This window comes from Myotis myotis, unplaced genomic scaffold (genome assembly GCF_014108235.1).
Source record: "Myotis myotis isolate mMyoMyo1 unplaced genomic scaffold, mMyoMyo1.p scaffold_m19_p_3, whole genome shotgun sequence".
Lineage (NCBI taxonomy): Eukaryota > Metazoa > Chordata > Mammalia > Chiroptera > Vespertilionidae > Myotis > Myotis myotis.
This window is the reverse complement of record NW_023416335.1, coordinates 114,710,198-114,724,395: the sequence shown is the minus strand read 5'-3', so window position 1 is coordinate 114,724,395 and position 14,198 is coordinate 114,710,198. Positions and strand designations below refer to the sequence as shown.

The following is a 14,198-nucleotide window of genomic DNA, read 5'->3' as shown; positions in this document are numbered from 1 at the left end:
AAACACTAGACCAAATGGGTATAATTGACATTTACAGAACATTTTATCTCTTAACATTAGATTATACATTTTTCTCCAGTGCACATGGACCATTCTCAAGTATAGACCATATATTGGGTCACAGAACTGGCATCAACAAATTTTAAAAAAGATTAAAATTGTATCAAGCATATTTTCTGATTATGATGCCTTAAAATTAGAAATCAACTGCAAAAAGGAAGTAAAGAAACCCACAAATACATGGAGATTAAATAACATACTACTAAGAAATGACTGGATCAAAGAAGAAATAAAAGACAAGATCAAAAGATATATAGAGAAATGAGAATGATAATACAACATATCAAAACCTCTGGAATGCAGCAAAAGCAATAACAAGAGGGAAGTTTATATCATTACAGGCCTATCTCAAGAAAAAGAGAAATCCCAAGTAAACAACCTAACATCACATCTTAAAATACTAGAAAAAGTATAACAGCAACCCAAAGTCAGCAGAAGAAAGAAATAATAAGAGCAGAATTAAATGAAATAGAGGAAAAAAAGACTATACAAAAAAAAAATCAATAAAGCAAAGAGATGGTTCTTTGAAAAGATTAATAAAATGGCAAAGCCCTGGCTAGACTCACTACGGAAAAAAGGGAAAAGACCCATATAAACAAAATCAGAAATGAGAGAGGAGAAGTCACCACACACATCACAGATATGCAAAGGATCACACTAGAATATTATGAAAGACTTTATGCCACCAAATTCAATAACCTACAAGAAATGGATAAGTTCCTAGAATTATAGAACCTTTCTAGACTAAATCAGGAAGAATTGGAAAATCTAAATAGACTGATCAGCAGTGAGGAAATTGAAACAATCATAAAAAAACCTTCCATAACACAAAAGCCCAGATGGCTTCACCAGTGAATTCTACTAAAAGTTCAAAGAGGAATTAAAACCTATCGTTTTCAAACTCTTCCAAAAAACTGAAGAAGAGGCAATACTTCCTAACACATTCTATGAGGCCAATATAACCCTGATACCAAAATCTGGCAAAGATAATACACAAAAAGAAAACTACAGACTGATATCCCCAATGAATACAGCTGCAAAAATCCTAAACAAAATACTAGCAAATTGAATACACAGTACATCCAAAACATAATACATCACAATCAAGTGGATTCATTCCAAGGACACAAAGATGGTTCAACATTTGCAAATCAATCAACATAATACACCACATTAACAAAAGAAAGGATAAAAATAATATGATCTTATCAATAGATGCAGAAAAAGCATTTGATAAGATACAACATCCATTTATGATTAAAACACTCAACAAAATAAGAATAGAAGGAAAGTACCTCAACATAATAAAAGCCATATATGATAAACCCACAGCTAATATCATACTCAATGGTGAAAAACTGAAAGCTTTCCCCCTAAGATCAGAAACAAGACAAGGATGTCCACTCTCACCACTCTTATTCAACATAGTGCTGGAAGTTCTAGCCAGAGCAATAGAAAGAAAGAAAATGCATCCAAATAGGGAAGGAAGAAGTCAAACTGTCACTTTTTGCAGGTGACATGATTTTGTATATAGAAAACCTTAAAGACTCTACTAAAAATCTATTAGAAACAATAAACATATGCAGTCAAGTTGCAGGGTACAAAATCAATGTGCAAAAATCCATTTTCTTCCTGTATACTAACAACAAAACTTCAGAAAAAGAAATGAAAAAAAACAATTCCTTTTGCAATTGCAACCAAAAGAATAAAATACCTAGGAATAAACTTAACAAAGAATGTGAAAGACCTATATACTGAAAATTACAAAGTATTATTAAAAGAGATTGAAAAAGACACAACAAAATGGAAAAAATATCCCATGTTCATGATTGGAATAATCAACATAATTAAAATAGCCTTATTGCCCAAAGCAATATACAGATTTAATGCAATCCCCATCACAATCCCAGTGTCATTTTTTTAAAAAAAGAGCGAGAAATCATGAGATTTGTATGGAACCACAAAAGACCAGAATAGCCAAAGCAATCCTGAGAAAAAAGAATGAAGCTAGAGGTATCACACTACCTGACTTCAAATTATACTACAGAGCTATGATAATCAAAACAGCATGGTATTGGTAGAGAAACAGACACACAGATCAATGGAACAGAGCAGAGAGCCCAGCTATAAAATCACACATATATGGACAGATAATTTTTGACAAAGGAGCCAGAAATGCACATTGGAGTAAAGATAGTCTCTTCAATAAGTTGTGCTTGATAAACCGCAAAGCCACATACAAATGAATGAAACTGGGTTACAGTTTGTCCCCATGTACAAAAATTAATTCAAAATGGATCAAAGACCTAAACATATGACCGGAAACAATAAGTTACATCGAAGAAAATATAGGTACCAAACTTGACCTGAAAGGCAAGGGAGGTAAAAATAAATGAATAGGACCATATCAAACTGAGGAGCTTTTGCACAGCAAAAGAAATGGACAACAAAACAAAGAGGCAGCCAACCAGATGGGAGAGGATATTTGCAAACAGTAGCTCTGACAGAGGTTTAATTTCGAAAATATATAAAGAACTCGTAAAACTCAACCCAAACAAACAAACTAACAAACAATCCAATCAAAAAGTGGACAGAGCCCTGGCTGGTTTGGCTAAGTGGATAGAGCGTTGGCCTGTGGACCAGAAGGTTCAGGGTTCGATTCCGGTCAAGGGCACATGCACATGCACGGGTTGCGGGCTTGATCCCCAGCAGGGGCATGCAGGAGGCAGCCAATTAGTGATTCTCTCTCATCATTGATGTTTCTATCTAACTCTCCCTCTCCCTTCCTCTCTGAAGTCAATAAAAATATTTTTTAAGAAAAGTGGGCAGAGGATCTGAAAATACACCTCTCCCAAGAAGGCATACAAACAGCCAATAACTTTATGAAAAGACTAGAGGCCTGGTGCATGAATTTGTGCACGGGTGGGGTCCCTTAGCCTGACCTGTGGGGCCCATTGGGGCCATCTTGCCCAGTCCCGATCAGGGCCCCGAGGGGCCGGCTGGCCATGGGAAGGGACTGTGGGAGGTTGGCTGGCCGCCGGAAGTTGGCTGTGGGAGCGCACTGACCACCAAGGGGCAGCTCCTGCATTGAGTGTCTGCCCCCTGGTGGTCAGTGCGCGTCATAGCCACCAATCATTTGGTCAACTGGTCATAATGGTTGCTTAAGCTTTGATATATATAGATGTTCAACCTTGAGATAAAAGATGGCAGTGGAACACATGCTCCCAGGACCAAACTGGAATTACAATTAAAATACAGAAAAACTCCCTGACTAATCAATCGAAGACTCACTGGAGAGAACCCTGATAACTGAGGATGGTAATTGGAGACCGCATAGAGCCTGGTAGGAGGGGCAGAGGCACGAAAGGGCTGGCTGGGCTCCCACATACAGCAGCTGAAGTTCCAGAGAGATATCTCAGCTGTGGGGAGTTGCCACTGAGAACTCTGGAGTCTAATCCCCAAGCTGCACCCCCTCCCCCGCCCCCGCAGGGAACACCAGAACTAAAAAGGGTACCCAAACAACATCTGGCTGTGAAAAACAGTGGAGTTGCTATCTTCTAGGGAGAAATGGCTGGACATGCAGAAACCTCCTTAAAGGGCCAAAAGCACAAAATTCCCTGTGGAGCCACTCACCTTGTGCTCCAGCAGAGGGAGGGCAGAGTGGACTGGAGCTGTGTTAGCAGAAGCCATGATTGGGGGCTCTGGAGTTAGAACTCACAAGGCAGACACCTCAGTTTTCTGTGCTGAGTCATTCCCTCACATTGTGGAGGTCATCTTTCTCATGCAGATATTTGCTATACAGGTGGCTTTGCCTGGGGGGAAGACAGTTGACCCACCCATTTGGAAAACACCTTGTCCCACAGAGCGGAGTTCCTGAGGCCCATTAAGAGACTGAGAATAACAATTAGCCCTGGAATGCCTCCAGGATTTATTTTCTCTCATGAAGAAAAATTTTCTACTTGAGGTACATAGGAAGCTTTGTTAAATAAAGAAATAATAACTAAAAAAGAGATGTTCAACCTCACTGGCAATTAGGGAAATAACAAATCAAAACTACAATAAGATACCACCTCGCACCTGCTAGAGTGGTTATTATCAACAAGACAAGCAATAACAAGTGTTGGAGAGGTTGTGAAAAAAAGGGAACCCTCATTCACTGCTGGTGGGAATGTAGACTGGTACAACCACTATGGAAAGCAGTCTGGCAATTCCTTAAAAAATTAAGAATAGAGCTACCATATGACACAGCAATCCTATTCCTGGGTATCTATATATATAAAAGCCTAAGCGACTATTATGACTGGAACGACTGGTTGACCAGTCGCTATGACGTGCACTGACCACCAGGGGCAGATGTTCAAAGCAGGAGCTGCCCCTGGTGGTCAGGCGCTCCCACAGCCAACCTTCTACGGCCGGCCAACCTCCTGCAGCCCCTCCCATCCCCCCCCCCCCAGCAGGCTGGTCCCCCCAACCAGCTGGCCAACCTCCAGGTCCCTCCCCCTGGCCAGCAGTCCCCCTGTTAGACCTGGATCACCGGCCAGGCCGAGGGACCCCACCCATGCACCGGCCTCTAGTATATCCATAAAACTCAAACTCATGTATTTGCAAAGATATATGCACCCCTATGTTCATTACAGCATTATTCATGGTGGCCAAGACATGGAAACAACCAAAGTGTCCCATGATAGAGGACTGGATAAAGAAGATATGATACATATACACAATGGAATACTACTCAGCCATAAGAAAGGATGAAATAGTGCCATTTGCAACAACATGGATGGAACTTGAAACATTATACTAAGTGAAATAAGTCAGTCAGAAAAAGCCAAGAACCATATGATTTCACTCCTATGTGGGATATAAACCTGAACTTACGAACACAAACAGCAGAGTGGTGTTTGCCAGAGATAAGGGGAATGGAGGGAGAAAAAAGTACTAATATAAAGTGAGAGGAGAAGATTTGATGTTGGGTGGTGGGCACACGGTACAATATACAGATCTTGTTACATAGAAACCCACACATGAAACCTATATGTTCATGTTGACCAATGTCACTGCAATCAATTTAATAAATAAAAATTTAAAAACCCACAAAAAACCAAAAACACAACAACCCAGAAAAACAAGGCATAGAGAGAAAAATAAGAAAAATGACGATTTCAAGTGGTTCAGCCTAATATATTAAAGTACCTAGTCTGATGCTTTGTCACATAGAAGACATGGTGATGCATCTTCTCTTTAGAATCTGGGGTGGGGTGTACAGGGTGGGGTGCTGGAATGGAGGTATTCTCACAGAAATGCTTTCCATCATTTGGGTAGTCCAACTCGAACAAAAGTCCTGACTTGTGGATGCAAAACTCCTTTCCTTGGCTACTTTCAGAGTAGAACTGTCAGGTTCTTTGTAGAGTTTTATCAAAGTTTTCCTTTAAAAAGGACAGCCTTTTGAGGTGGAAAATATCATGACATGATACTTGGGCAATGATGATGTCAGGGCTGGAAGAAGAGGAAGAGCTTTGAAGTCTCCCTAAGCAAATGGCCCTTTTTCTCCTGAAGCCTTTGCTAGATACCTGCTTAGTTGGGTGCATAGCTTTCTGTGCCTCAAAACCCCCTGGCATTATCTTGGAGATCTTGGAAAGCTGAAAGCTGCCCTTTGGGTTTTCATTCCTGTTTCTTTTGGTTTGGGAACCTTAAGATGCATTGAAAGAACATGAAAATTTCATCATAACGGAGGAAATGAATTATTTTCTAAACTTTAAAGGATCTATGCATTTTGATTTGTTTGGTTTACATACTTTTCACTTTCGGTCTATCTATGGCAGTGGTCATACATCTCTATGTGATTTGGCTCTACCTCCTAGCAGTTCGCCCTTGAAAGATAATTTGTTTTTCATTTCTAAAGAGAAAAAGTTTTATGGTTGGGACTTGACAGTATTAAATAGTTTATGGTTTTGATCATTTCACTTGTTTTAGTTTCATAATCTTACCTTATAGTTAGGTCAAGCCCCAGTTAAGCCTTTGGGATTTGTGATGTACAGCTAAGTTTCCATTATAATGTCAAGTGGATCATTTCAAAAAATTGGTTACCATGGGCTTAATTCTCTGATAGTGTCAAGTCTGAGATGTGGTAAGAGAAATATTTTTGAGGTGACAGGAGTCATTTTCCCGTGGATGATGCTGACTGTTTCATTTACAAGGCTTATCCTGGACTCTCTCTGGCCTCACCTAAAAGTCGTAAAGTCAAGGGGCTTGCAGCAGTACAAGAAAGCTATGTGACCAGCGCAGAAATAGCTTGTACCTGTTCCTAGGCCACATCCAACTCAACCCAACATTCGGGAAATGCAGTGGGTCAGGGGAAAGCCAACCCGCAGTGCCCATACCTTTTAGCATTTTTACAGCCACGGTCCGGCAGGTGGGTGACTTCTTAATGCCGAATGCAGATGCTTGTACCACTTTTCCAAAAGCCCCTCTCCCAAGTGATTTGCCTACAATGAAAAGAATACATTGATTTGTTTACCAAGCCAGTGGGGTGAGTTTAAGTCTTTTTCAGGAACAAGTGCCATTTTTCCTATTTGTAGCTGTGAGGCACATGTAACTTTGAATGGGATCTCCAAGGAACTGACCCTGAAAGTGTCATTTCTTGAGTAAATTTTTTCCAGCTCTTTACTGTGCTTCTGAGGTACCCTCATTCTTCACAGCTATGCTGGGCACCTAGAAGGCCTTTTGTGCAGGCGGATGGCCAGTTTCCTCTTCACAAAATCCTCCTGGAAGGGAGAGGCCACCAAATCCTGGGTAGTCTCTTCCATTGTTTAATAACATTATTAACAAGAATATTTCCCTGTGTCTAACCTAGGCCCCTTTTCTTGCCACTTAAGGACATTTCTTCTGATCTATTTTCAGCAGAAAGCGAGAAATTGAGAATGATAGTTATTGCTATTGGTTATAATAATGCTTTATAGATTAAACAAAACAAAACAAATAAGCCCTCCCCACCACCACCACCACCCCCCCCCCCCCCCCCAACTAACTCATTTCTCTGACTTCCTTGCCAGGCAAAATAGACCCAGTATTTCTAACATTTCTTCATACAATGATTATAAATCTTTATATTCAGCACATGAGCCTATCAACCACTAGTAGTAATTTGTTTCAACCATAGAGAGGTGGTTGCCAAATGCAATAACAAAGCAAGGGTTCTTTCTTGGCATCTGTTAGGTTACACTATAACAACTATTCACATGTTTCTTTTCTCAGCCTTGCATGAGACAACTTGATTGAGAGGGACAATGACCATGTCTGAGTTCTTCCCAGAGCCTCGCCCAGTACCTACTGCATAGAAAGTTTGCTGGATATTAGTGCAGAATTAACAGTAGCATTTGGGAACTTGCGAGATATTCAAAGCAAGTCTCATACACTCCTAGGTAACTAGAGGGACCCATGAGATGAAGACCCTGGATAATCTCAGCTACCGTTATATCAGGGGACTTCCTTTTGCATCACCAGGAAATAGGTAGCTAAGTAGAACCTAGAGAAACAGTACACCTCAAGTATGACAAGGCAAAAGGAGTGAGCCAAAGAAGTCACTCTTTTTTGATAATTCTGAGTGAAAAAAGTCAACAAAATGCCTCTGGTCAAAAGTTAAGTTCGGATAGTTAGTGCTGATTTAACACAACATCTCTCGAAACCAAGTCCTCATTCTGAGACTGTTCTGATAACAAGCTCTCAGTTAGGTAGCCTCCCTCTCTCCCTTCCTTCCTCATAGTTGAATCTCTTCCCCCCAAAGAATATAGTTGTTGTAGTTTTTTTTTTAATTCTTATAAAGTTTTTAACGAAGCTTTCCTCCTTCACCATATTAGGACCTTTATACTTTTTATGCACAACTACTCATTAACAAAGATGCCTTCACTCTGCCTCTGCTTAGTATCTTCCATTACCAATCACCTTTGGGCATCCAGTTAGGACATGGGAAGTGTTCAGTTACCAACATAATTATATGAGCTTTTCTGTAGCAGTCTCTGCATCTATCTCATAGGGACACACTCTGCATTAGGAAGGGAACACTGGTGACATCACAAGCCTTTCTTATGGTCAAACATGTACCTGTAGTGACTGATAAAGATCATTCATTCCTCCCAGAGCACATGCCATGGGCTGGGACGCAGTCAGTGCTTCCTTCTTCAGATAAAATTGTCCAAGATATAGACCAGCAAGGGGACTGTTAGCTTAAATAGAAAAGCCATGAGTGGCCCCTGAAGGTGCAGGACGTGGAGATCACGTATTGAAAGAGCACTGGCAGATACCTTCTCCAGACTCGTGAAAATGGCTGCATTTGGTTACAGGCTTATTCCTTGCTTTTTTAGGGTAAAAGAACAATGCTTTCCATTTGAAGTGCCTTCTACCATCTAATATGAAAATTGTCCTGAGCCTGAGAAGTGGTAAGATAATCTCTGTCTTGGGACACCTCTCCACAGGCTGCAGACTCTTGCTTGTTTGGGGCAGATGGAATCCTTTTCTTTCCACACTTCAGTCCCCAGGCATGCCCTTCTTCGCCATCACAACACTCTTTGTTTTAACCAGTGTTTGGGGACTTTGCTTCTATTACTGAGAATCAACTCATTCTCACTTGGCTTTCCTCAGTCTTTTCCTTTGTTCTCTTGGAAGCTGATTGCTGCCTCACAAAGCAGCATGAAGCTCTCTCTCTCTCTCTCTCTCTCTCTCTCTCTCTCTCTATATATATATATATATATATATAATTTTTATTGATTTCACAGAGGAAGAGAGAGAGGGAGAGAGAGAATCATTGATTGGCTGCCTCCTGCATACTCCCTACTGGGGACCGAGCCCCCAACTTGGGCATATGCCCTGACAGAGAATTGAACCATGACTTCCTGGTTCATAGTTCGATGCTCAACCACTGAGCCACTCCGGCTGGGCTGCTATGGGCTCTTTAATCATCTGGTGCACTGGAATCTTTTTGCAGACTCACAGTTCAGTATCAGGGGAGCCCAGTCACACTGGACTTGACTTGTCCTGATCCTCCTTTTCTCTTAAAGCCTTCCTTTGGTGTTACCCAAATGCCACTCACTAGCTTGTAAACTACTAGGTCAGAGTCATGCAATGAAAGGATATTGGAATTTCTTCTAAGAATGACTGGCCAGGGTCCCTGGGACACTCTGGGGACAGTGCATGGCAGCATGGGGCTGAGCTCCTCTCTGGCATCCAGGGCTGGTCTCATAGAGGCAGCACCAGCCCAGGTCCCATTCACCTGCCATTTTCCAGACTCCCTGTGTTGTTTCCCACATTCGCTAATTCTGACAATTTTTCCAATAGAAAGGTGCAATGTCAGACATTTATAAATGTATAGGAGGGGAATTCTCTCTGAGGTTTAATGTAGAATCACCAACAATATAGGTTTCTTTAGTTACCGGATTTCAGGAATTTCAATGGTAGCAACACCTTTGACTGTTTCTAACTGTATCTATCTACCAGGTACTGTAAATTCTGACCTCTCTCCAGGACTGAAAGTAACCCACAGAGTGCAGACAGCTGAGATCAGAAGCAGCTTGATCTATGCTTTTCTCTACATTCAGAACTCTGTTGTAATTCTGCCCATCAAGCCTGCCTTTTCTTCCCATCTCTCCAGATATACTTTCACTTAACAGACACTGCTTCGGATTTCTTTCTCTCATTTATTTGGCTTAAAACAAACAAACAAACAAACAAACAAACAAACAAACAAATCTTGGGCCTCTTCGCTCCCAAGTTAGTAGGACGAGCATTACTCTGGCCCTTGCAGCCACACTCTGCATTGAGACTTTGCTACACTTCCTCTCACCCATCAAAGATACTCACATGTATATTAGCCAAATCATAGCATCTGGGAAGGAAAAGAATCATGAGAAAGAAAAGAATCATGAGAAAGATCTTCAACAAGAAGAATCTCCTGAAATGGGATTATCTACACTCATTGAGCCCCAGGGGAATTCTGGTAGAAGGACTGGCACCCCCCCCCTCCACCCCCCCGGATGTGTTATGGTCACAGTGACACTAGGCTGAGGATTGAAGAAAAGGGATGGAAAGCTCATGTGTCCTGCATTGGAAGGAGCATATTTGATTGCGACTAATAACCCTGGAAAGCAACGTGGCCTGAGAATGGCTTATGGTTGTGGGAAAATTATCCCATATTCCATGCTAAGGTCACTGAGGGGGCTGGGCAGGCTGCCATATAATTTAGACTTGCAGACGGAACTCATCTAGTGTGCCACCTGCCCTTACCTACCCTAAATTTGGTTGATTTTTTTTTTTCCTGTCAGCAGCCATTACTGGCTTTTGTCTGATTCCTAATTTTCTTCCCCAAGCCAAACAGAACATACTCTTGGGGCCAACTACTTTTTCTCATGTAGGAAGAAATGTAAGTGGGATCATTTCAAGGCCTAAGAGAATGAGAAAAGCCATTTCTCCCTCTCTGTCACCTCACACCTCCACCTCCACCTCCAAAGAAATGCCAATATTTTTTTAAAATATATTTTATTGATTTCAGAGATGAAGGGAGAGGGGAGAGAGATAGAAACATCAATGATGAGAGAGAATCATTGATTGGCTGCCTCCTGCACACCCCCTACTGGGGATCGAGCCTGCAACCCTGGCATGTACCCTTGACCAGAATTGAACCCGGGGCCTTTACTCCGCAGGCCGATGTCTATCCACTGAGCCAAACCAGCTAGCACCCAGTATCTTTTCATTGTATGACAATGACCTGCATGTAGTGGGAAGAGCAGGCAGTGCCATTGAATTTGGAACAACAGGCTCTTTATACCGAGTGGGAAGCTCTGGGCACACTGGATGCATGGCCTCTTTTCTTAGTTCCAGCTATTCTGGCATACATCAGAGTGAGTGGAAAACTTTCAGAACCCACAAGCCAAATATTTTGGGTGGGAGTAATTTAGGTTCCCACTGTTTTGTAATAACTGGGCTGAAGAGTAATTTGCACTGTGGTGTCTAAGCTGGAGGAACTTGGGGGTAAGCTGAAGGAAAACACATTTGCCTGTTTACAGCATCTGTGTTACCTGGAAAACAACAGTTCTCACTTTTCAGAAGTGAAACTTAAGTGACCCCCTAAGACTTTCTTCTCTGTTTGGACCTTTTGAACACCCAGGAAAATTCAAAGTATGTGGTGGATTTGTGCAGACTGGTTTTTGATCCACAGCCTTGAAGAGTACCAACGCTTTCACCAAATGTTTGACTTTACTGTGCCTTGTCATCTTGAATTACTTTCCAGGTCATAAGTTTCTGACTCCTCAAAAATGTCATTAATTAAGAGCACCTGTGCTTGTAAGGCTCCTGATGGAACTAAACTCCCCTCCTTTCCCTTCAATCATCTACTTTTATGGTGACCTCCTGCAGTGGTTCTCAACCTCATTCAGATGAGGCCCAGAAATCAGGATTTTAAAAAGATTCCCAGGTGATTCTAATGTGCAGCCAAGGTTGAGAACCACTGCCTTAGAGGGAAGAGACTCAACTACTTTTGTGTCTGCTGCTTAGAGAAGGTGCTTGGTAAATGTTGAAAGAATGAATAGGTGCTCCTTGTCTCCTTGTCCCTTAAACCATCCTCTCCGCATTCTCATAGACTCATATACCCCTGTGTCCCTCTCCCTTGCTAGGTTGTGAACTGCGGAGGGTAGAATCCTGAGTCTAACCTATTTTTGCATTCCTCAATGCAGTCTTCTGCAAGCAGTAGGTGCTTAGCATGGGGTTAGGAATCTGTTGGACAAATACATTACCTAGTTTAAGTCTCTCCCGGGCAAACTCCCACTTGCTGGCATCATACGGGAGCCGCTCACACTGCTCATCCAGGGGAACTTCATCCGGGTCCGTTATAATTGATAGGTAGTCAGTTTTTATTTCAGAAGAAGACTGAGAAATAAAGAGACCCCAAAGTCATCAACGACTTAAAAACCCCCGATAGCCAATTTAAAACAATATTAGACAATATCTCCTGCTATTTTGGTTCATTTGGTTAAAACATATGGTGAGGTACAGAAAGTAGCACACACATATGCACATCACATCTGAGCATGTGATGTCTATCAAACAACCCTTGCTGTTCCCGCCCTGCATTTCCGTAGTATTATCCTATATAATAAAACCTCGTATGCTAAGTGTCCAACTGTATTACTGTTTGACCAGTTGCTATGATGTGCACTGACCACCAGAGGGCAGATGCTCTGACCAGTAGGTTAGCTTGCTGCTGGGGTCCAGTCAATCAGGACTGGGCGAGATGGGCCGGACATGCTCTGGAGCCTTCCCATGGTCCCTCCCAGCCCCTATCGTGCACCAGTGGGGTCCCTTGGCCTGGCCTGCACCCTCTTGCAATCTGGGACCTCTTGGGGGATGTCAGAGAGCTGGTTTTGGCCCGATCCCCACAGGCCAGGCCGAGGGACCTCCACCAGTGCACGAATCTGTGCACCGGGCCTCCAGTCACAGATGAAAGGCCCTCAGATTCTCCAGCAAACTTATTTGCTTGTTCTGAAAAGCATTTTAATAAAACCATTCCATACAAGGACTAAAAATAACTTTCCATGGCTATTCTGTGTAAGCAGGAATATACATTACAAATAGGCTGACAGTGGAGTCCATGATTATGGCTTTCTACATTTGCAAGAAAGGATAGAGATGGTAAAATAAGCTCAGGGTCTGCCTCTCTGGGACAGCCTAGAGGTACATTTTATATGAAGTGCTTAAATATACTCAGAAGACCTGGCCACTTAGCTGCCTGAAAATGACCACAGGGTCCATTAGTGAGATTAGAATAGGATTTACCTTCAGTGGGAAACAGAAGTTGAATATTTCAAATACCAAAGAGTAAGACTTATACATAGCAACATTCATTCCAAGTTCCTTTGACAATTGGTAGGACATCAAATAAGTAAGGTGGACATCAAGTAAGTACGGCGGACATCTGCCTTCAGGTGCATTTTTTATCTTGGTAATGCAAATCAAGCCCAGAAAATACTTTTTTTTTCAGATCATAAATAACTGGATTTACATTTAGTGTCTAAATTCATATCCATGGGTATATTTTCTGTTAGTTAATTGTAGAATTGATTGTATTTCTGTGGGCAGGACAGAAAGGAAGTATGCTTACCAATATAAGGTGGGTTTTGATAACTCTTGCCAGAGTTATGTAAATTTCATTTAAATGAGTTCTAGGGCCTTCCCCTTCAATGCTTTCCCTCAACCAGATCAGAATTCAGTGGAGAGGACAACCTCTCCATACACATCATGTCACAGCCACCCACATTCTTCAGCCCTTACTCATCCTGTTCTGGGCTGTCACAGCTCACCTCATCCATCACTTGCAATCAGTCTCTTTCTCACAAAAAATTATCACTAAAATGTGTGACAAATAGCTCAAGGCAGAAAGATTTGCCTGGCCTCCATAAAGAATGGGTAACAGAAAAAGATAGGGAGCGCGTTGGTCACGAACTGCACTTGCCACTGCTGTTAGACTGAAAGGGCCCAGCCTGTCAGATGCTGGTGGGAGTCTGTGAGGCTGTAGGGGAGTCTAAATTCCTATGACAGGAATGTGGGGTGTTCATTAGAGAAGCAGCTGGAGCTGGTTTTAGGACTAAACTTTCCAATGTCCAACACAGCCAAGGCGATGAGAAGCAATCCCCAATCTTCAGAGAGCATAGCATTGCTGAGCCTGGCATTGGGCTCGGCAGGATGCCAGGGGAGGCTGGCAGTGCTGTGATGGAGGCCGGGGAGCAGGCAACAGAAGACAATCTCCCCACGTGGCCCCTGTGGAATTTTATGGTTTATCTCAATAAGGCAGATGAGAGAAAACACCAAAACTCTCAAAACAAAACAATAAAACAAAAACCTTAAGCAAGGGCTTTGAGGGGAGTGTGATAGCAGAATCTTAATTGACAAATATTTGCTCTTTCAATTGACATTAACACTGAGCAGCTCCTAGGTGCTTGGCATGAAAATTGCACAGCCAAGGGCTTCAGGGCCCAGCCACTGAGGCTCATGCTTGGATTTGAATCACAACTCAACTTCTGACCAGCACATAACAATGGGCAAGCTGCTTAACCTTTTTAAGCCTAGTTGCCTTATCTGTCAAATGATGGTACTTA

The 14,198-nt window shown here is 42.1% G+C and overlaps 1 protein-coding gene across 2 annotated transcripts in view; it reads right to left on the bottom strand.

Moving 5' to 3' along the window:
* The window catches only part of FLT1 (fms related receptor tyrosine kinase 1), a 204,534-nt gene that overhangs the window by 39,631 nt on the left and 150,705 nt on the right, over nt 1–14,198 (bottom strand). For both annotated transcript variants that reach the window (XM_036299247.1, XM_036299248.1), the window contains 2 exons: nt 11,841–11,973; nt 6,441–6,545 (listed from right to left, as the gene is read on the bottom strand). In XM_036299247.1, coding sequence (XP_036155140.1) covers nt 6,441–6,545; nt 11,841–11,973 — 238 coding nt within the window. The remainder of the gene's footprint in view (nt 1–6,440; nt 6,546–11,840; nt 11,974–14,198) is intronic.